The sequence below is a fragment of the Tinamus guttatus genome, unplaced genomic scaffold, assembly GCF_059628265.1.
Source record: "Tinamus guttatus ecotype Peru unplaced genomic scaffold, ASM5962826v1 Tinamus_guttatus_pri_ptg000155l, whole genome shotgun sequence".
Classification (NCBI taxonomy): Eukaryota; Metazoa; Chordata; class Aves; order Tinamiformes; family Tinamidae; genus Tinamus; species Tinamus guttatus.
In genome coordinates, this window is record NW_028288689.1 from 6017024 (window position 1) to 6038091 (window position 21068).

Sequence of the window (21068 nt, forward strand, 5' to 3'; positions counted from 1 at the left end):
GAGGTGGTGAGGCTTGCATTTACATAAAAACATTTCGTCAGTGATGTAATGTAGACTTACCATTTACAAGTGGCTCGCATTTTTCTAACAGAATTGCATTGCTGGCAGATTTAAAAAGGATTGCTTTTGCACAGTGTAGGAGTCTAGGCCTAACTCTTGAGTTGCAGGTTGTGGTTTCCACTTGGGGGAAATGAGAGTCCCTAAAAGTTATGTATTACAGTGACCATGGGTCTAGTCTGTAATGTGTTCCATAGTGTGTCTTAATCTTTACTGGGCCCTTCTGTTGTTAGTCTGAATGAATGAGACTACTTAAGATAAAAGCATCATGTTTCACAGCTGAAGTTTCACACTGGGATTCTCTAATGGAAATATCTTTTGTTTTCTTGTAGCACTGGGAGTTTGCTCCAAATAGTGTTCACTATTTGTTAACTCTGTGGCAAAGAATGGTGGCATCTGTGCCCTTTGTGAAAACAGCCGAGCCCCACCTCCTAGATACCTATGCACCTGAGATAACAAAAGCCTATATTACCTCTAGACTGGAATCTGTGCCGGTCGTTGTAAGGTAAGCTCCTAATTGCAACTTTAAAGCTGTAATGTAGAACATTTAATTTTCTGATTTATTGATGTGTAATGTATAAAATCTAAGTATCCTGGTTGTGCTTACCGTGGCGATTTCATTAGATTATCTTAATGGGTTGATATCAGTTTACTCCTCTTGCTCATTGAATCCTGCCCAAAGTCTCATGCATTATGTTTAAAAATGAGCTATTGAAGAGAAATTAAATTTCTGGTTGCTTTTTTCCTCTCACATCCTCGCCCCACTTCTGAGAAAGGCTGATACAGACTTCAACAAGCTGAAGTGGCAAGATTGAAATTGGCTGACTGAGATCTTCTTAGCTCGGATTTCTTTTGATACTTTTAAGAAAATGTTCTGTAAGTCTATAGTATAATCACAGTGTGATATAACAAATGGGAGGAAAAAACATTTAGAGGAGTGCTGAGAGGGTTTAATTTTCTATGAGGGTCTTTATGAATTCCTGCTTGTGGGGCCTGCTGTCAAGACTATGGGACTAAATAACAAGCCACATGCACGTTCCCTTCTCAGTTCTCTGTTGCTGAGAAGATGCCAATTGTTCTGTTTGTGCGAGGGAGAACATCCAACATGATCATTGTTGTCTGTGCCTCTGCTTAGATAAAATCTCCTGTGTCTGCAAATTCTGTAACCTGTCATCATACTGCGTAGTGGCTGCTTACATTTGCAAGAGCTGTTATTTGCCTTAGGTTGTCACCATCAGTATGTTGAAGCCTGACTGCCTAATGCTTCAAAATGTGAGCTTTTCTGGTAGTTTTCTCAGGAATAAAAATTAATAGTTGCCTGGGGGAGCTTCTGGTGTTCAGAGCTGACAGGGCAGGACTGATTGCAGAGCTGATTGCAGGTGCAGTTAGTTATCTTGGACCTTCTCTCTACCAGCCTGCCCTTTTTTTGGCCTTTTAAATTATCTTCTCTGTCCTGCTTCTCTGTGATGGATTCTCAGGATGCACCTTGCTTGCTCAGCTTCTCCTGTTCTGAACGTTAGGCTTGAGATCAACGTCCTGGTGTGGGGACTCGGTGGGGTTGAGCTTCAGGGTGGCACCATCTGGCACAACCAGCCCCATCAAAATATGGGATCATATTCACCGGCATCCCTATCAGCACGGAAAGCCCAGTTTGTTTGTGGTTGACACTGATGAGAGATTCTTCCTTGCTATTTTATTCTCTGGAAGAGTAAACAGTCTATTCTGTGAAAACAACCTATAGGGAAACGACAAGGAAAGTGCTGATCTTCTCTTCTACCAGTCTACATCTTTCTTAAGAGTTGGTCCTGATAATGCTGTCAGCGTGTGTCTGTTCTCATCTGGCAGCTTCAGTTGTGATTTGTATGTCTCTCTGCTATTGTCATATTCTCTTCTGTGATGTAGCTGTTTTGTACACAGCAATAGCAAAAGCAGACTTTGATATCAAATATCCAGGCCATTACTGAGAAACACGGGAGGTCTGTGAGCTGATTTTGCAAGACTTACTCAGTTTGCACAAGGAGATTAATTGGTACCTTTGTAAAAAAAAGGTCTGTTTTCTGGAATTAGTTTTCCTTTAAAAAAAAAAAAAAGTGTGTATATCTATATGATCATGTCACCATTCAGCAGACATCTAGCTGCTCCTTCAGACAAAGAAATAACAGTGGAAGGAAAGTCGATTTGGCTCTTTTGGAATGGTTTGGGTAGCTAGTTGCCTTTTTCATGAAGTGTGAATGAGAAACTAAGGATTATTCTACAGAAGAGTTTTTGAGAGAAGGTTTTTTAACAAACTAAAAGATGCTTTTTTTTCCCGGGTATTTCTGAATACCTGAGAAAAGGTCTGGTTCAAACATCTGGGGTATCAGGATTCTCGGATGATTTATCTTTCAAATTCTAGATGATAGTAATAGGGCACATTAAGCCAGCCCTGCCCAACGGGGACTGGTGAGTAATTCTATAGCAGTAATGATCAGCATTGTTAGGTCTTAGAAAAAGAAAATGTATTTCCATCCTTTTTGTGCTTAAACCTCCTAGTATCAAGGAGGTGTTTTTTTTTGTTGTTTGTTTGTTTGTTTTTTTTTGTAGGAAGTAATTTCCAGTTTTATATGAAGTATTCTTAGTTCATGGCCTTAGTGATGGCCTTTCTAGCTGTAGATTGGTACCTAAGTATTGAAATTTCAGTCTGTCCTTGTTCAAAGATCAGATTGACTTTTATTTTCACTGCCTGCTTTGCTCTTATTCTCAAGCTTCGTATTTACCCTGCAAAGTCATGTTGACATTCCTTAATGTAAAAAAAAAAAAAAAATGCTGTTTTCTGTTTCTGTTTGCTATTTCTCTTATGCAGTCGAGCCTGCCTGAAGACTCTACAGATTGTCCATTGCCTATATAATAACAGGGTAATCTTCTGATGAATAAACCATTCCTTCTGGGTTTATGTAATGAGTATGATTATACTTTAAGGCAAGAGTTAATGGTGTCTCTGTTATAGGCATCCTGCAGGGTCACAGCTTGTTTATAGCAGTTCCTGTAATAAATATTTATAAAGCAGCCGCATGGAATTTTACAAAGTTTCCTTCGCAGACTTGCTCTTACAGTCTTGTGCTTAATTTGATGAGTATGCCAAGGCCATTTCTGTTGTATACTCCATGCCATTCTTTGTCCCCATCCTCTTGAGAAAGGTGCTCTTCAATAGGCTTCTACTAAGGTAAATGCACCTTAGGTACAACTAAACACAGTCCTTCAGAAGTTACATTTCTGCATTTGTACTGCCCATCTCATCTCTTCTCCTCTCTTCCTTGGAGTTCTTTGTATTTTTAAACAATATATTAAGAAGATGACATGAATTTCAGTTGTCCTGTTTGTGTGGTTGTATGTGAGCATGTATATTAAAAAACAGAGCTCATACGTCGATCTGCTATATGCACCACTTGCTAAGCCCTTTATAGTTCAGCAGTTCGGTGATAGCAGTGCTGGATTTGGAGGGGGAAAGCAGAGAATCAGCTTGCAAAAAGTAGTGACTAAGTGGTTGCTTTTCATCTCTATTCCAGAGATGGTTTGGAAGATCCACTGGATGATACAGCGACAGTTTTTCAACAGCTGGAGCAACTGTGCACAGTTAGCAGGTGTGAATATGAAAAGACCTGTGCACTTCTTGTACAGTTATTTGATCAAAATGCGCAAAGCTACCAAAAACTGTTACAATCTTCTGTTAGGAATCCATTAGAAATCACAGTCCAGGAAGGTTAGTATTTAATTTAATATTTAGACTACATTTTATGTGCCAATAATCATGTGCTTGCTTTTGAAGGAGTGATCATCTTATAGCAGCTGTTTATAGCTCTTTTTTGGAACTAGGAATCCGTGTTCCGAGTCACCTTGCACCATACTTTCACCAATTGTCTATCTGTTAGATATATACATTTATGCTTGATGTGCTTGTTTCGACATCTTGTTCTATTTTTAGAATATAGGTGCTGACGTTTTTATGCAACTTAGGAGAGTGAGAGCTGTAAAAGCCTGTAGTTTCTAAACTCAGAGTATCGGGGTAAAACTTAAAACATTTTTGAAAATGAACAGCTTCACTTCTGTATTTTTTGCATTTATCTGTCTGCACAATGGATATAAGAGTAAAAACTTTCATTTGATTTAGTTCCTTTAAGATTAAATGCCTAGTTTGCGAACCTTGTAAGGTAGTTGAAGATGTGAAAATAATTATTTTTATATATTTTGTATCTGTTTCCTTCATCTCTCTGTATGACTTTAAATAATCTTTGTAACTACTGGCTTTTTCCTAATATAGTTATCTTATGGCTGTTGCATCTTTACATGGATAAGTGGTGGTGTTTTAAAAAGGTGAGGCAGGTTACTGTACAATATAGTGATTCCTTTGCATGCCGTTAAATATCAGTGATTTGTCATTTTTCTGTCGACAGCTTGAATTTGCTGATTTTTCTTCTACGCAGGAGCCAATTTTTCACTGATTTGTATAATATCTGCTGCCTATCTTTTTTGTTTGTTCCACTTCCTCTCATACATCTGTCACCTTTTCTTTAGGGGAACTTGCACTGAGTGACCTGATTTCATTTGACCAGGTGCAGTCTGAATTTGTCCTCCAATCCAAAGAGCCAAGGGAAACGCTCAACTGGAATCTTTCAGAGTCAGTGCTCTGGGGGTTGCTTCTTTATAATGTTTGATGCAGTTTAAATACTGTGTTTCTTTTCCACAAACTAAAACATTTGTGCTCATAGTGAACAATAACTGTTATATCCCCTCATTGTGCATACTTAAATTTAGATGTTTAATGGCTTTTAATGTTACGAAATAAGTTAATATAATATTAAGATCTCATTTTATTATACTGTCTTGCTCTCTGTATCAATAGTGATGCGGTCATGGTTTACTAAAACAATAATCCCCAAGAAACAGGTCATTAACAGTAGTTAATGATTACTCGCGATTTATGGTAATGACTGATTTCTTTGGGATTATTGCTGTTATAAACCATAATTACAGATTATTACAGCAATAATTATTTTGTACAAGAAAAGATGTAGTCTGCCTAAGTAGCTGCAAAAGCAAACACATTGAAAATTTAAAATAGAGTATGAAAGAAGAGGAAAAGAATAGGTATTTATTAGCATTATGCTAAAAAGAAAAATATCAGCAGAAATATCATCAGGGGTATCATCAGAAAAGCATCCATGTCCTTAAGTAGGAGCTACTCCAATTTGTAAGAAGGAAGATAGTCATTTTTGGTTTTGGGTTTTTTTTTTTTTAAGCTTAAAGATAATTGAGAAGGCGTTGATCAAAGTGGTAGCTGTACTGCTTCAGCCAGGAGCACTACTTTGCAACTGCTTTTTGATACCATCTTCAAGTAGCTTTTTTAAGAGCTGTTAAGCCTAAATTTATTTGGGCAATGACCGTTCTCCTAAGCACTTCAGCTCCTCAGTGATCCTAGTGATGGTGTTGATCTCTCAACCTCTTAAATTACTGGTGTTTGTGCTGTAATTGTAGTGTGCCTGGTGGGATTCAGCCTGAAAGTTTTGTGCTCTTTGTGACCAAGCACAGGCCTAGTTAGAAGTAGGCAAAGGTGCCAGTAGTTAGCACTGTCTTTTCAGGTAATTAGTATTTCGAAATAGTGCAGTCGTCATCGTTGAAGATACTGATGCTGTTGGAATATTCAGTTGGAAGTTCATTTTTTAGGGGGAGAGAGAGCAGGGAATATTTTAATTCCATAGCAAACCCCTATGCAGTCTGCAGGATATGCCTGTGGAAGTGTGTGCCAAAAATGAGCAGGCCTGGGGTAGTGTTCACCACGGAAAAACGGGAGCACGATAAGCGGGCATGTCTTGTGTACGCTGCGGAGCAACATCCCTGCTGTGCTCCAGAATTTCAGAAGGACAAAGCCTTTCCTTGAAGAAGGTGCTTGTCTCCCAAGACATACAAGTTTTGTCTTCTGTGCAAGTATTTTAACTTTCAAAATTACAATAACATGATATTTGAATTTATTTGAAATAAAATGAAGAAACAGAACAGTCTGTTAAGAGTCTCCCCATTACTTCATAATAATATAATAGGCAGGTGTCATTTTCCCATCTTTGGAAGTAATTTTTAGCAGGCAAGTGCATATACTAGATCGATTGTACATCTAATTTTTATCAGCCTGAGTTTGCTAGGTTTGCATTTGAGGTTAATTTTTGGTTTATTTTTAAGCTCCTCCAGGTTAATAAGCTGTTCTAGGTGATCTGTTTTGTTCAAAATTGCTCTTTGGCTGGTTTGTGTGGTCGTGTTTTAAGTCAGTTAAGGGGAGCAACCTAACCATTTTCTCAGCAGAATTCTGCAGTCTGATACCTTGTAGAAGTGTTTTGTGCTCGCATAATGATTTATTGTCATTAACTGTTGCTTTTTTTCTCCCTAATACTAGGACGTCTGGCATGGCTTGTCTATTTTGTGGGTACTGTTGTGGGGGGACGATTAACATACACTAGTACTGACGAACATGATGCCATGGACGGCGAATTATCCTGTCGGTAAGTAGTGCTTGTTTTGATTTTTATTTATCGTGAGTTTAAGGCTGTGTGGATTTTCTGTGGATTAACATGATTCCAGTGCCCTTGGTCTCTCATGTGTCATCATCTAGAGCAGACTGGTGAGGGTGTCATTAAGGCTAACGTTGCAAATGATCTGTAACCAGTGTTGGGATATGCCAAGGTAGCCATGCATATAGAGTTTAACTTTTAGTTGTGAGATATTGATGATTTTCTGCACTACTTCTTTCATGGTAATTCAGGGGTCTTGTGAGGAAAGAATCCAGAACAATTGCTGGACAAATACTGAAGATTAAAACAAAATTTTAGACTAGAGTTTGGGAATAAAAAAGGAGAGACTAGTTATAAAAATGTGTGTGCTAGTGGCTTCTTTCTGAAAATCTTTGAGGCAAGGAAGGGAGCAGGGATTATTGTGAATAGCACCAATTCCTTGTGGCAAATACCCTTTTCATCAGAGAAGAAGGGCATTTGTCTTTGATGCGTGTAGAACAACCTGAAGTTGGATAACAAGCTTTACATTTTCTCCTCTGTTTCTTGCCTTGGTAATCTACCCTAGGGCTGTGTGGTGTTAGCAGTCTTCCTCTATGTTCTTATTAAAAGTGAAAGGATTTAATATACAGCTTTACAGATAAAGTAGCTACTGACTTCTAATCCAGTTACTAGATATTTCAGCATTCAGAAAAGGTGAGACTAAGTTTTAAAATTGTTAGAAAATTAGGAGTTCAAAGGAATCAATAGCAAAAGAAGTGTTGGAAAATGAAATGAAAGATTATTATTGATTTAAAAAAAAAAAAAAACAATAGAAAGAAACAAACAAAAATGTCTCTGCTGGTATAAGCTGCGGTTGTTCCTTAGAAATCATCAGGTTAAGCGGTGTGTTCCAACTAAGGCTTTAGACTAGAATCAAAATGTTTATTCGGATGTTGTAAGAGCAAGAAGTGGGATAGACAGTGTATTATATTCTGTATAGACAAGTTTATTTCCAAGTACAGTAACTGGAATTTTCAGCCAACTTGACCAGTTCTTATCTTGCATTTGGAGTTTGAGTCCTCTCTCCATCTTTCATCATGGAATGGTGGTCTAAGAAGGAAAATATTTTACAACTATACCGCGCTATAAAATATGTATCTGAGAGAATGTCAAGTGACAAAGCAATTAGAAAAGCATTACGTTGATGTTTATGTTTGATAGCGGTCAATTAGCATAATTAGCATCTAACCAAAACAAAATCACTGCAAATACTTAGGCAAACAAAAAGGGAGGCAATAGATTTCTAAAGAAATCAACTGCGACAACATCATTTAATTTGCGAGTTCCTCCTGAGAATGTTTTCTTTTTTTCCTCTCTTCTTTTTTTGTCCTTAAGAGTTTTTCAGCTGATTTCTTTGATGGATGCCCAGTTACCCCAGTCTAGTAATGAAAAGGTAGAACTGGCAATTCTGTGGTTCTTGGATCAGTTCCGTAAAACATATGTGGGGGACCAGCTTCAGCGCACCTCAAAGGTAAATATTTGATATAAAGAATGAAATTAAAATAGCAAAACCTGTATAGAAAATGACTTAATAATATATCATATACATATGAGACATTGAGGTTAGCTTGTGGCTGGTTAAACAGAGATCTATCTTATAATGCTATTGAACATCTTAAAAGACTCACTATGATGTGTATGTTGAGTTTTGGCATGGAAGCAGTTAATATTTTAACATTTATGTTCATTAAAAATTTTAGGTTACTTTGCATTTCAATTTTTTACTTCAAACATTTAGCTGGGTTCTGCTATATTGTGTTATATTTCACAGCTGGGTACACAAGATTTATTCTTTTAATAGGTCTGTTCTTTTGACAGTTACTCATTTATGTGATTTCCACTGTATTTCTCACATTACTTGGCTTTTCTGCATTTTAAATAGGGAAGAGGGAAAAGTAAGATGCATTTTTTGGAGAAGCAGCAGTTAATTCACCTTAACTGTAGGGGACAGTCATAATATGGATGTTATAAAGAGAATGTCAGCAAGATGAGATCAATTGATCTAGAGAAAGACCGAAAGAAATCTGTGGGAGCCCCAAGCAAATCTTTAGCCGGGGTTGTGACAGTGACTGAGATTTTGGGTTTCCTTCCATGCTTTTTGGTGAATGGTCCCAATCTCAAGAATGCTTTTATCCCTTTAGGTTTGAACTGTACTTTAGCTTTATTGAATGGTTCTTTACTTAATATTAAAAATGAAGTTTTACGCTATACTGAATTGCTTTGCCATGAAAGAAAACAATGCATTCTTTCCAGCTGTCAGAGCTGATTTATTACTTATAAATATGGTGCACTGCTCTAATACAAAGTAACAGAAGGTAAACAGGAATCTGCTCTGGTCTTTTCAGTATCAAAACTCCTTGACTGCCACTTTTCAGCAATGCAAAGGCAATGTGGCTATATGGGAGTTGTTGTTCTGACCTGTAATTCCCAGAAAATTTTGTCTTTCTGGCAAATTTTCACCAGTTGTAGGGGGGTGGTTTTACTTTTTTATGTTCTAACCAGCTTGGCACCTGTGCAGAGAAGCCCTGCTAATGTATAGCATTCTGTAACAGGTTGCTGTAGGAGCTCATATAGCCCTGCTCAAGGTGCCTATCATTAGGGAAGGTTGGAAGAAGCATTCGTGTGGGGGTGAAGTGGTGTGCAAAAGAGCTGGTGCCTTATTTATACTTAATTTTTGTACTTACTCCCTTAGCTCTCTTGTCAGTAGGAGAAAAAAATAGAAAGAAAAGAAATAGCAACTATAGAATAAAAACACAAAAAATGAGTGTATTAATCATGTAATGTATCTTTAATATAAAGACATATGTCCTATATGTGGTCAGACTAGGCAAACTATTGTGGAAGTTTGCAAATTTTGCTTCTGGGTTGTTTTATATTTTTTTATTTAAAAAAAAGGAGGTTTATTTGCATTTTACAATGAAGAGAAAGGCAGGAGGCAGCGCTTGTTTGCCTCTTCTGTTCAGTGCTGCTGTAGCAGCAAGCGTAGCAGCAGATGGCATTCTACCCTCACTGTTGTAAATCCTGGGAAGCTGCGTGTTCCTGGCAAGTATCTACAAATATGCCATAAAAAGACTCATACTTGGAAGCAGAAGAAAAAGAGGCATATATCAAATGACTGTGTTAATATACGTTTATATAAACAATCAGGTTTGCTCATGTTGTTTTATTTACAGAAGGGATAATGGAAAGTTTCCGTGCTTCAGTTGTATTGAAATCCTTTTTAGGAATATTGTTCTATTTGATCATGTGTTTCCAATTCACAAGGATTTTAGAAGACTGGATTGTCTAATGTAATTGTAGAATAAATCTTGTGTATAAATATAGGGGTTTTTTTAATTATTTGAATTGTTAAATTTTAACAACAAACTAGGTGTAGAAGGAATATCAACAAGGTAAATGAATGCATTCTTATTAAACAGCAAAGTGGAGCTTTTTAAGGAAAAAGGCAAAAAAACTTCCCTGTTAGTGTAATACACTTGTGCCACAAGATTTCCAACACAAAAGCCATGCATCAGGATAGTGCCCTTTAGCATAAGATAGTCTTGTGTATGAACATATATACCCTACCTCTCTTTGAAGCTCGACTGGATTCTCTGGTGTTGTACAGCATTATTGATATCTACTTGTCTGTCAGTCAATATATGTTTTGTTCTAACACCGGTGTAACTTAGCCTTCATGGAATGATCTTTTTGTGGCATATTGCTGACAGAGATACTAATGCAACAGCAGAAAATAAGTTGTCTGGAATAGCATTGTACTATGCTTACTATGCTTAACTGGAGTTTTAGTTTTCTGGTAGAATTATTCCTGGTAGAACAGTAGCTCTAACATTACTGCAGTGTTTCTTGCATCATGTGTGCCACTCCTAGACATTGTTGTAAAAGCAGGGTAATACTGCGTTGAAATCTGCAATTAGATTGCAATCTGTAATCAGAAATCTGTTGTCTGTAAGTAGTGTAATATAGCATTTAACATTAAACACTTGTTATTTATTAGAGAACATACGCTTTACTATTTTGAAGGACTCCTTTCCTTTGCAATATTCTTAAATAACTGTGTAACTGATCATGTGTTAAGTTTGCAAATGGCAGTAGGTTAGGAGGAAATGTAATCACAGCAGATAGGACTGGAATTCAGAAGGATCTCAATAAGCTGGAGAAATAGCCCAAGAGTTGAAAATGTTGGCAAAACACTATGCTTAGAAAGGGAAATTCAGACTCAAGGAGAATTGGCAGGATGTAAATCCACGATGCAAAAGGCTGTTTCAGAGAAGCTCGTAATTGGTTGTTCTCAGCGTCCTCCTAGGGGAAGAGAGGACGTAATTAGCTTAATGTGGATGAAAGACTTAGAAAAAGCTTTTTAACTATACCAATAAAGAGGCATTGGTGCAGGAGACCTAAAATGTTAAGAGGTCTTTTGGTTTCGGACTAGGAATACTTAATTAATTCTTTTTTAAAGGGCAGGATAAACCAGAAATCCTGTTGGTCTACTTCCTAGCCTTATGTTTCTGGATTAAAGCTGTTATAAATGGTCATGATAGTTTGCCGTGGCTTACACAATAGGAAGTGTGCTTAGAGGTGAAATAACACTTGCTATCTATCTGCAGTCTGTTTCATGTTGATCAGCCACTGCTGAGGATGGTGGTCTTCTATTATTTCTGGATTTTACTTTAGCCTGACACATTTCAAGCAACTCTCTACTCCCTCTAGGACAGGGAAAAGATTATAAGGTAGGAAGAGTGACAGAAATGACAGTATCTTGGGACATGGATAGGTGACTGACACTACCTGCTTTTTCTGTCTCAAAAATGAGCTCACACCTGACTAAGATGCTGAGGAAGGGCTCGTATTTATCCAGCCACAGGTGTTGCAACTCAGTAGTGTAAATGTGTTCTTTGGGCTGTTTAAAGCAACAGCGGGCAAGTAAGTTCTTCCAGCTCCTTGTTGGTTCTCTACAGAGCTAAGGGATTATATTTATCTTAAATAGGCCTTTTGAGAGTTTGTTTTCCACCATATTGTCTTCAATTTAGAGACATTATTTGCTGACATCTCTTCTAAATTGCATAATTTGCTACAGCAAGTGCAAGAAGTAAGTTGGGGGAGCTGAGAATGTGTTTTAGCTGCTTTTCTTTTGCAGTTGGGAATAGACAGTAATTGCTACTTGCTCACTAGCAGGTGCTGCATGAGTTAAGTGCAAATACTCACCTTGCTGTGGCCAGGAAACCAGAGCTGCTCGTGGTCGCATCACGTTTGCTATGGGTGACTTTGCAGGATGTATTTAACACGGGTATGAACACAGCTCAGCCTTTTTTCTACTTGGGACACTAATTGCCAGGAGTTAACCAAGCTATAACTTGTTGGATACATTATGCTGATGAATACATGATATGAAATATAACTTAAAGTCAAATTACTAAAATTTTTGAAGTTTACTTAGAATTGTGACTGTAATTTGAACCAACTGCAATGCGTCTGCATGCTTGGGAATCTTGCTAATAGAATCATGGCTTTTAGCAGTGTGTGCTGTTTAGTTTGTTCATGTCTTTATAGTTTATTGAGAAGGCTATTAAAAGGGTGGTTTTGTACAGAGTTGTTCCAGTAGTGTGTGCTTGCAAGTATGCACGTATAGATCTAATTGTCTGTTCCTTTGCTGCAGTTTTTGGAAGCATGATTTTTAGTTAGTAACCTATGTATTTTGTGGTTGAAAATAGATTTGATAAACTGTTTCAGTCATTTTACACATGAGAAAGAAATTACATTAGACGTGTCGAGGTCTTAATAGAGTTTATAATTAGAATATAGAACTGGCTGTTATGTCTGTTTTTACCCTCCATTTTTCTTTGCATTCTAGTGTAGATGACAGATTTTGTCTTCCCTAATCCTGCACTGCCATGTTTGCTTTGTACAGCGTGTGGCGCTGGTTAACTGCACTTATCCCGCACTTCAGAGCCGCTATTCCTGAAACGGGGAGGTCAGCGCTGGAACCTGCTCCGTGTCAGACGAGGCTAGCGCAGTGCAAGCAGCATTAGTAATAATTTAGACCGAGCTGTGGTCTTTAACAGAGCCTGGAGGTCTCTCTCCAGCTTTTATAAGCAGATTTTAGAAGAACCCACCCATATTCTTGAGTAATTATACTCAATCTTTGGGTGTTTTCTCTTTTGATATAATAAAATTGATTTGTTTGTGTTTAATAATTTAGAATGGGAGAATTAACATACATTTAGATAAACTTCTTTTGCTCTGCCATGGAGCAGTTCATGGCTCCCTGGTCTGCTCTTTCTAATCAAACGGTAGCCCTAATGTGATTGAGGCAGCCTGGAGGCCGTTTCGGTTGGTATCAGATGGTGCCTCCAGAAGTGAAGCTCTCTGGCCCCAGTGTATCACAGCAAGCGCTACCTCTGCATTGCTCTGCTGCCAGGGGGAACAGGAAGAGCTGTAGTTTTGAGTCTGTTGTTTCTGGGGAACGTCCGCATGTCCGGACGAGGAGACAAACGTGTTTTCTTTCTCAGGTGCCTTCATTGAGCAACCTGGGGAATGAGGTATGTCCTTCACTTTGAGCTGGTCAGAGTTAAGAAGGAAGTACAAGGAGAGATTAAGGCTTTGTAAGGAACCTCTGCAAATGCCGGTTGGAGTGTGCTTGTAAAGTAGACGGTGGGGGAGAGGAAGCAAAGGGGATATTTATTTTTATTTATTTTTTTAACACTCTGCACTTTATTTGCTGAGATAGTCAACATAATGAAGTTACTACATTAATGTTCATGACTGCATTTGTGCATGGTCTTTCAAACTTTTAAATTGCACAATTGACTGAGAGGAAGATCTGAATTATGATTAAACAAATGTGGAGGATTTAGAATTTAGGCTTACGTGTATTTAAAGGGGAGGGAAAAATACCGTTTCCTTGTTCTGTTGTTTGTAGTAGCTGTAAACAAAACTTGAGTGTAGCCAGGCATTTTCTGAACACTGAACCTAAGAGCAGGTTTATTTTCTAATGTGAGCGATCAACGTTCCATTAACCTATGTTACTTTCGTATTTCCTCTATATACATACATATACACATTTCTGTGATTATCTTGCCTGCGGGCATCACAGCATAAACTGGCAGGAGGAAAAAAAAAAAAAAAAAAGGAGAGAAAGATTTCACAGGATTTGTCTATTTTCACCCTGTTATAACTCAGAGATCTGCAGCAATCCCATTACAATCCCATTGACTTTAGTGAGGGTCTCTGCAAGTCAAGGTGTTGGTCTCCTTCTCATAAAGCTTCTGTGTACTGGAATCTTAAAGATTCTGGGTCCTAGTGTCTTCATGATTAATGGTATCTTAGCACTTATGGATGATAATCCTTTTCTGAGCTGTAAAATATATATACTGTTTTATTTCATTACAGTGAGGTGAAGATGGCAACACTGACAGGTGGTGGAAATTAGCAGGCAGTTCTGAAATTGTTCTGTGCGCTAGAAATTAGATCTCATTTTAATTCAGCTTTTCCAAACTAGTAAATGAGGTTAATGCCATACATATTCAGCTGATATGGATGAAGAAATTGATATAAAGTAGATCAACATAGCTACAGGGCTACTTTAATTTATAGGTAAAGAGGCAGTGATAAATGGAAGTAATGTAGTAGTGGTCACTAAACTCCTCAGCCATCAGGGATTCAATAGTGTTAGCTGCTCATTAATGGCATTGTTGGGGTACATCAAAAAGAAATTTGAAAAGAAATAGCCAACTAACCCTTAATTATCAAAACATAGAACATACTAATTATGCCTTAATTAGCTTTTCTTTTAATGTACTGAAATTGTTACTTTTTGTGTAGCACAAATGGATAGTTATATCAACAATAAATAGGTTGTTTTAATAACTTTCTTTTACCTCTGGGAAAACCACGCTCCAATTTTTAATATGCAATAATGCTTCTCTCTAGCCTGTAGGAGATGAAAATTATTAAGTAGCTTTATTTTTTGAAGATTTTACAGCAGCTTTGGGAAGAATTATTTCACCATGCATCAATTATTTTTAATTGAACTGAATATTTTTCAGATTGCATGAAATGCCTCTCATTTAAGTTTAACATTTAGAGTTTGTTAAGGAAGCATTATAATGAGAATTGTGTACAACCTCTTTCTATGGTGCACGGTAGAAAGTGTAAAGAATGGTTGTTTCAGGAGAAAAATACCATCAGTGATATTTTTGTTGTGCTTTTTTGCACAATGACTTTTTACACAAAAACATCTTTATCGTCTCTGTACCTTACAAATACAGATAATGCATTTGATATAGGAGCAAGTCCTCCTGTGTCAGGGCTGTGGGAAATGAAGTTACAAATTAAATAGTTAAAAGGTTGTTAGTAAATAATTTCCAGGTGGGAATAACGTGAAGAAATTATATTGAAAAGAGGCGTTTTCTTATTTTTACTGCCCCATGCTTTACTGTGCCGTGGCTACCACGCTGTTCTCAGCAGCACCATTTCCTCCTCTAACATTGGATCCAATGGAGTTGTGTGGAAAAGTGCGGTTTGATCCCAGTGGGACTCGGCTCTATCTGGTACTGAGCAGAAGCTTCAGTAGCTGCTGCGAAATCTTTTTTGAGGCAGGATGTAGCTTTCCCTCCGTGTTTGCACATGCAGGAAAAAGTCGCGGGCAGAACTGGGCTCGTTTTATAAAACAAGAGATGTCTTTTTCCAGATGAATGTCGGGAGGGGAGCACTGCCTAGCACAGGTCAGAAATGCTGCCACATTTAGCTAATACCCCATGCAGAAGTAAACAGAATGTAATTGCTAGTACATTAGTCACAATATGTAGATGCCGTGGTTATGGTGAATCAAATCACTGCAGGTTTCTTCCAAAGCTGTAGAACTGATACAGGCTTTGTGTTGTGTGTGTGTGTGTGTGTGTGTGTGTAACTTCTAAACAGTTTTAACTGTAAAAATGAGAAAGGAAGATATTAGAATATTACACTTACATACAGACCTTAAGTGGTTTCAACACTCAAATTGCAAACAGTCTCAGACTAGCTCATTTTTCAGTACACTCAGTACGGAAGATAGGCTTGAAATGAACAAATGCAATTGTGTTATTTGGCAAATAATCTCTATCTAGTAATTTTAATGGTACCTTTATGCAAAAATCTTATTTTGAAAGCTCTGAAGAGGGAAAACCACACGAGAACTTTTAATGTTTCCTCAGCTAAATATCTGTCTTCCTGCATGGGGACATCCAGAAGTAATCAAATATGCTCAGAGATTTAAGTGTAGGATCTTGCCATGGGAGTGGAATTGCTGGTTTGGCTTTTGGGAGCTTGGTGTTCCCAGGTTATCAGTTTTCTGAGCAGCAGGAGTGGCAATGTGTTCTTTTAGTAGAGTCGTCAGAAAGAGTGTTCCTTTGTACGAATGGGAATTACCCTCCTCTTTGGGGAGACTGAAATATCATTTTCTAAAACGTCCAAAGATAGACAAAATTAGGTCGGGGTATTAATTATATTCAGGCAGATCTCCCTTTGTGTTCTCTGCTGTGTCTCCTATCCTCCTGTGAACAGAAAGACCTTTCAGCAAGTTTTCCTGAAATAATACGAACCTCCTTAAATCTCCAAAGGAGGGACAAGCTAAGTTAATTTTTTCACTGTTAATAAAGTTAGCTCGAGTTTTGGCTTGTGGCTTGCAGTGACAACCATCTTGCTTCACAAGAAAAATAGTTGCATTTCCGTTGGAGAAATTGAATATCTTAATGGGTCCTTGAATTACTTAGTGCAGAAATCTTTGCTTTTCTGGAAAAAATTTTAAATAACTGAGCCAGAATCTGACACTCTTAATTCATGGGACTAATCAACCAGTCTTAGTGATAATGCCTTGGCAAACTTTAAATCACAACATATTGTGCCTATTTCTTAACTGCTTTTAGAATCTTCTTTATTGAATTTCTCCATTATTTGGAATTTCTGCACTGCTTTGCAGAAGAGTAAATTTTCTTCAGGAGACCCGTCAGGATATAAACACAAACAGTGAGAACTTTGCAGAATCATAAATGTTGATTTCCTCATCAGGTTGAGTTGTAATCTTTTTTTCTGTTTTTCCTTTTAACATATGCTCAGTTCTGACTTTCTTTTTTCTTTCTTTTTTTATTTTTTTCCCCCTACTTGGTGGTTATGTGTGGGAATCCATTTTTTCTTATTAGCGCATAAAATGTTTTCCATGTTTTCTTAGAGAGTTTTTGTTTTTCTAAATTCTACATTGTGTCTTCCTAGTCTATGTCCTTTTATTTATACTGTTGGGTTTTTATTATGTATTTTAAGTGCAGTTTAGTTGCTGTTTGGTTACTTATGTCTTTATCTTGTTAACCTGCTAGCATTTGGCTCATGGCTCACAACTATAACCTGTATGAGCGTTTATATAATTATTATATAATCATGCATTAACAATCAAAACACTAGTTTCAGTAAAATGCTCTGCTCTCTTATTTTAAAACTTTATGAACAAATCAGGCAATCTTAAAAATAAATAATTAGCATAGTTCAGTTATGCAGTTGGCTATAACTGAGCTTTATTTTGTAGCTGCTAATAAAAGCACATTATCATGTTCAGGCATTGCAATTATCATTGAAATGTGTACGTCCATTAACAGCAACATTAGGCTGAGGATATAATTACTGTCTAGAGCCAATATCTTTGTGAAGTTACATCTATGATGCTATTAAGCTATAAGCAATATTTGTAAACTAATATTTAAACGATTCAGAATTGATACCATCACTTGTGAACTTAAAAACCAATCCTACTAGCATTCAAATGATGGACTTCTTAAGTGTTCAGCAAATACATTACCAGGTTCTTTGGATGGCATTTTAATTTGTAACTTGAGAGGGATTTCTGTTTCTCTAATAACAAGTGCCCAGAACAACTAAAACCTATGGCAGGAGGAGAAAGAACTTGTGGTAAAAGCAAAATTATTATAATACAGTTGTGCAGTTTGTCACAAAAGGATGCAAATATCATTTGTTGCACAAGAGTTATGTTTCAGGCAGTTCAACTAGCTGCAAAAAAAAGATGATTCATACTAAGAAAAGATGAAGGAAAGGAAGATTTCCTAATAATGTCATGAGCGTGGTTTAAAGAGGAATGGGAGTGAGTCTGTTCATTGATTTACTTTCTCTGTTAATTGATGCGTTTACCTGGGTTCTGCCTTGCATTCTGACAGAAAATTTATGGTGTTTTTGCTTACCAAAGGATCTGGAATTCCCTGTAAACTTAAGTGGATAGTTCATTTGCAAAACATATATGGAGGTGTTTGTATCCATAAAGTTAAAAAACAAACCAACATAAAAATATACACACCACTTTCTCACGGAAAGAAACCAAACAAACTCTCCTGATTGTCCTTCTTACATATTTTGTGTTTTTATATATGCAAAATTTTCTTGGCAGTAGTTAACTGTAAGAATTCAAGAAATAAGCAAAATGCATGATTTGTCTTGTTGGTGCTGTTGGTATGTGATGGCCATTCGTTTGCTCACCTCGCTCTGAAGTTGTTCCTTACATCTATAAGGAAGCAGGTCAGGGAATGTGACAGGATCCATCTGACAGCATTTGTTGTTTTATTCTGAATGCAAGTGCAGTTCAGGTATTTCCTAGCATATGGGAACTTTCACACTGTTAGTGGGTTTTGTCTGATGTAGCTTAAGAAAATTCCTTTTAATTATTTTACAAAGGCAATTTCAAATTTTACTATTATGAACATCCACTTTTTGGCTTACCTTTTTTATTTTTTATTTGTTTTTTCTTCCCTTTGGTGACCAGTCAGCTTTGTATGCAGTCGTAAGGGCCCAGCCTTTTTTCCCTGCATTTCACTGAGTACTTTTGTCTGATCCTTCACTAATCGCTTGGCCTCTGACTCCTGTTTCCGAGTAACTCTTGACTGCTGAACCTTTTCTTTTGTGCTGTATGTCCCGTTCCAATGGAGTAAAAAAGCATCACTCAATAGAGCAGACAGGGCCTCTTGAAAAAGGAAGGACTATGTTGTGACCTACTAATCTCTTTGTTTTGTTGCTGTATATTGGCTTTATATCAGTGGTATTCTTTACACAGTTTAAATATAAGGATCGATCTATCTGTAATGGTTAAGCAAAGCACCCTTATTAAGTAGATTAATGAATTAATTTCCCAAACCTTGCAGTAAATAAATTAACCAGCAGAGTTAAGAGCGGAATGAATCATCCTTTAATATTAGACTCCAGGAATTTTTATCACTCAAGTTAAATCTAATTATGAAATTGCTTATTACATGTTTGTGTAATTCAGAGAGGAAGGAATGCAAAATAACATATCACAAATATACCTGCCAAGAAAGTAAAATTTGGGGAGATTTGGTTACTCTTGTTGATACAGGTGAATTATAGTTCATTTAGTTTAGGTGCTTTGTTTCTGCAGTGGTCAGCAATGCTGATTTTTTTTGTTTGTTTGTTTTGCTCTATTTTTTAACTGAGCAACTGTTTAGAATCTATTTAAGAATTAAAGAATGTAAAACCAGCAATAATTTACATTCCTTTTGCAATATCATTACTTGGTGAATACATATTTGTATAGCAAGCAGGGTTCTTGACTTTAAAGATGGGGGAATATCTTGTATTTAGGTAACAATCTGACTTTATGCACTAACATTCTGTATTCCTCAATGTGAAACAAGCATGGCAATAGTGGAGATAAAGTACAAAGTTCATTTCTTTGACTTCAGGGTCATTAATTTCAGACCTCACACAAATTGCAGCTTCTGATCTGTGTTAAACTGAACTGCACATAAACCATCAGTCTCCAAAACTATGTTCTGCTTGTTTTATTGGGCATAAGTTCTAGTATAATCCCAAACTGTCAAGAACATTCCAGCTCCCCTGTATACCCTCTCCTCTCGCATATAACCACCCTGTTTTTCTTCCTAAGAAGGACTATAATGCTTGCATTTCCTTGCATTCCTACTATCATGGTTTATTGATATTACTCATGCTTTTTAGACTTTTTTATAAGTGTTTGTATTGAAAGACAAATGCTGACCAGATCCTTAGAAAACAAGGAAGACAAGTATTGCACAGAAATGTGTACAGGGAACTGCCTCCGAGTCAGTGGAGCTGAACTGCTTCTTGCAGAGCATCGGAGGCAAATCCAGGATATAGGATCAGGATCCTGAGATATAAATGAGGCTTCAACTACTTCCTCTATTTATCTGGCAGTTCCTCTGATCTGGAAGCTCTCCAACTTGCTGAAGTCATCAGATTCCTGAATCAAGATTTTTATTTGGTCTGCCCTTGGCTCCACATGCCTTATGTAAATATAAATGGCCTGACATGCTCTCTGATATTAGCGTGGTAAAGAAGAGATCCATATCATTGTAAAATGCATTATAATGTATTAAGTGGCGGGCTCTCCTCTAAGATGGATGAGATAGACCTGTGTCCCTCTCTTAGCATCTGTATAAAAATAACTTTACAGAGTAATATTTGCTCAGAAGTCTCTGCAAAAACCTCATTCTTCTCATTCAAGGAAAGGGTTTCCAGCATTCATACCTTCTCCTGCCTCTGTAGCAAATCATGGCTCTTGCAAGCATTTTGCTGATACTTGCACTCTCCTTTTCTCATGTGCCTTATAGATACTCTCTAGTGAATTAAGTTTGAGACAAACCTGGATCTGGTGGATATTACTTGCAGATATATATATATTTTTAAAAAGGAGTTCAGCCATAGTGTATCCCATGAAGTTCATCCGGGGGATTTTTATCCAACTTATACCATATTCAACTAATGTAAACATGGAGAATCCGCATTTCTTATCTACCTAGTTGTATATATTATTACTAAATCCAAATAAACCAGGCTTCAGACATGGTGAGATTTTGAATTTGCATCCGTGCTAGCAAATATTTTTAGCAGACGTTGCTTTCTAATGACTGTCAGGTCAGTGATATCTTGAGGACACACCAGTAATCAGCTGAGGGAAGGTATTTGTTGGACGTGTAATTGTTATTCAGGAGAGTCTTTCACGTCTTGAAATATCTCTGAGGATGCTGGAAATGGTTTTGTAGTGGTCTACGGTAGCTGGACAGTCTTAAACTTCTGCTAAATGTTGCTTTGATGCTTCAAGTTAATTGCAGAGATCTAAGGCCCCTGGGGAAGTTAGACTCTACAGTAGTTAGTTCCCAATAGAGGCAGGAGGCGGTAAATAAAATTATGGGGTAGGCAGTGATGGCATGATCAGCAATTCTGTGCAGGGCAGTTGCCCTTCCTTAGCTGAGGTGTGTGTCAAGGTTCACTCTGGAGTTGGAGAACGTCTCTGGCAGAAAGGTTTGAGTTTCTTTGGCCGTTCTCTTCTCGGTTACTGTTTTAAGGTTTATTTTCTGTAGTAGTGCCAGGGAGGTCGGAAGCTGGATTTCTTCTATTCCTGTCATTACAATT

At 37.3% G+C, this 21068-nt stretch overlaps 1 protein-coding gene across 1 annotated transcript in view; it reads left to right on the plus strand.

Moving 5' to 3' along the window:
• Positions 1–21068, plus strand: part of RANBP17 (RAN binding protein 17) — a 136084-nt gene that overhangs the window by 14652 nt on the left and 100364 nt on the right. The window contains exons 11-14 of the mRNA XM_088522626.1: positions 390–562; positions 3603–3796; positions 6479–6584; positions 7968–8103. Coding sequence (XP_088378752.1) covers positions 390–562; positions 3603–3796; positions 6479–6584; positions 7968–8103 — 609 coding nt within the window. The remainder of the gene's footprint in view (positions 1–389; positions 563–3602; positions 3797–6478; positions 6585–7967; positions 8104–21068) is intronic.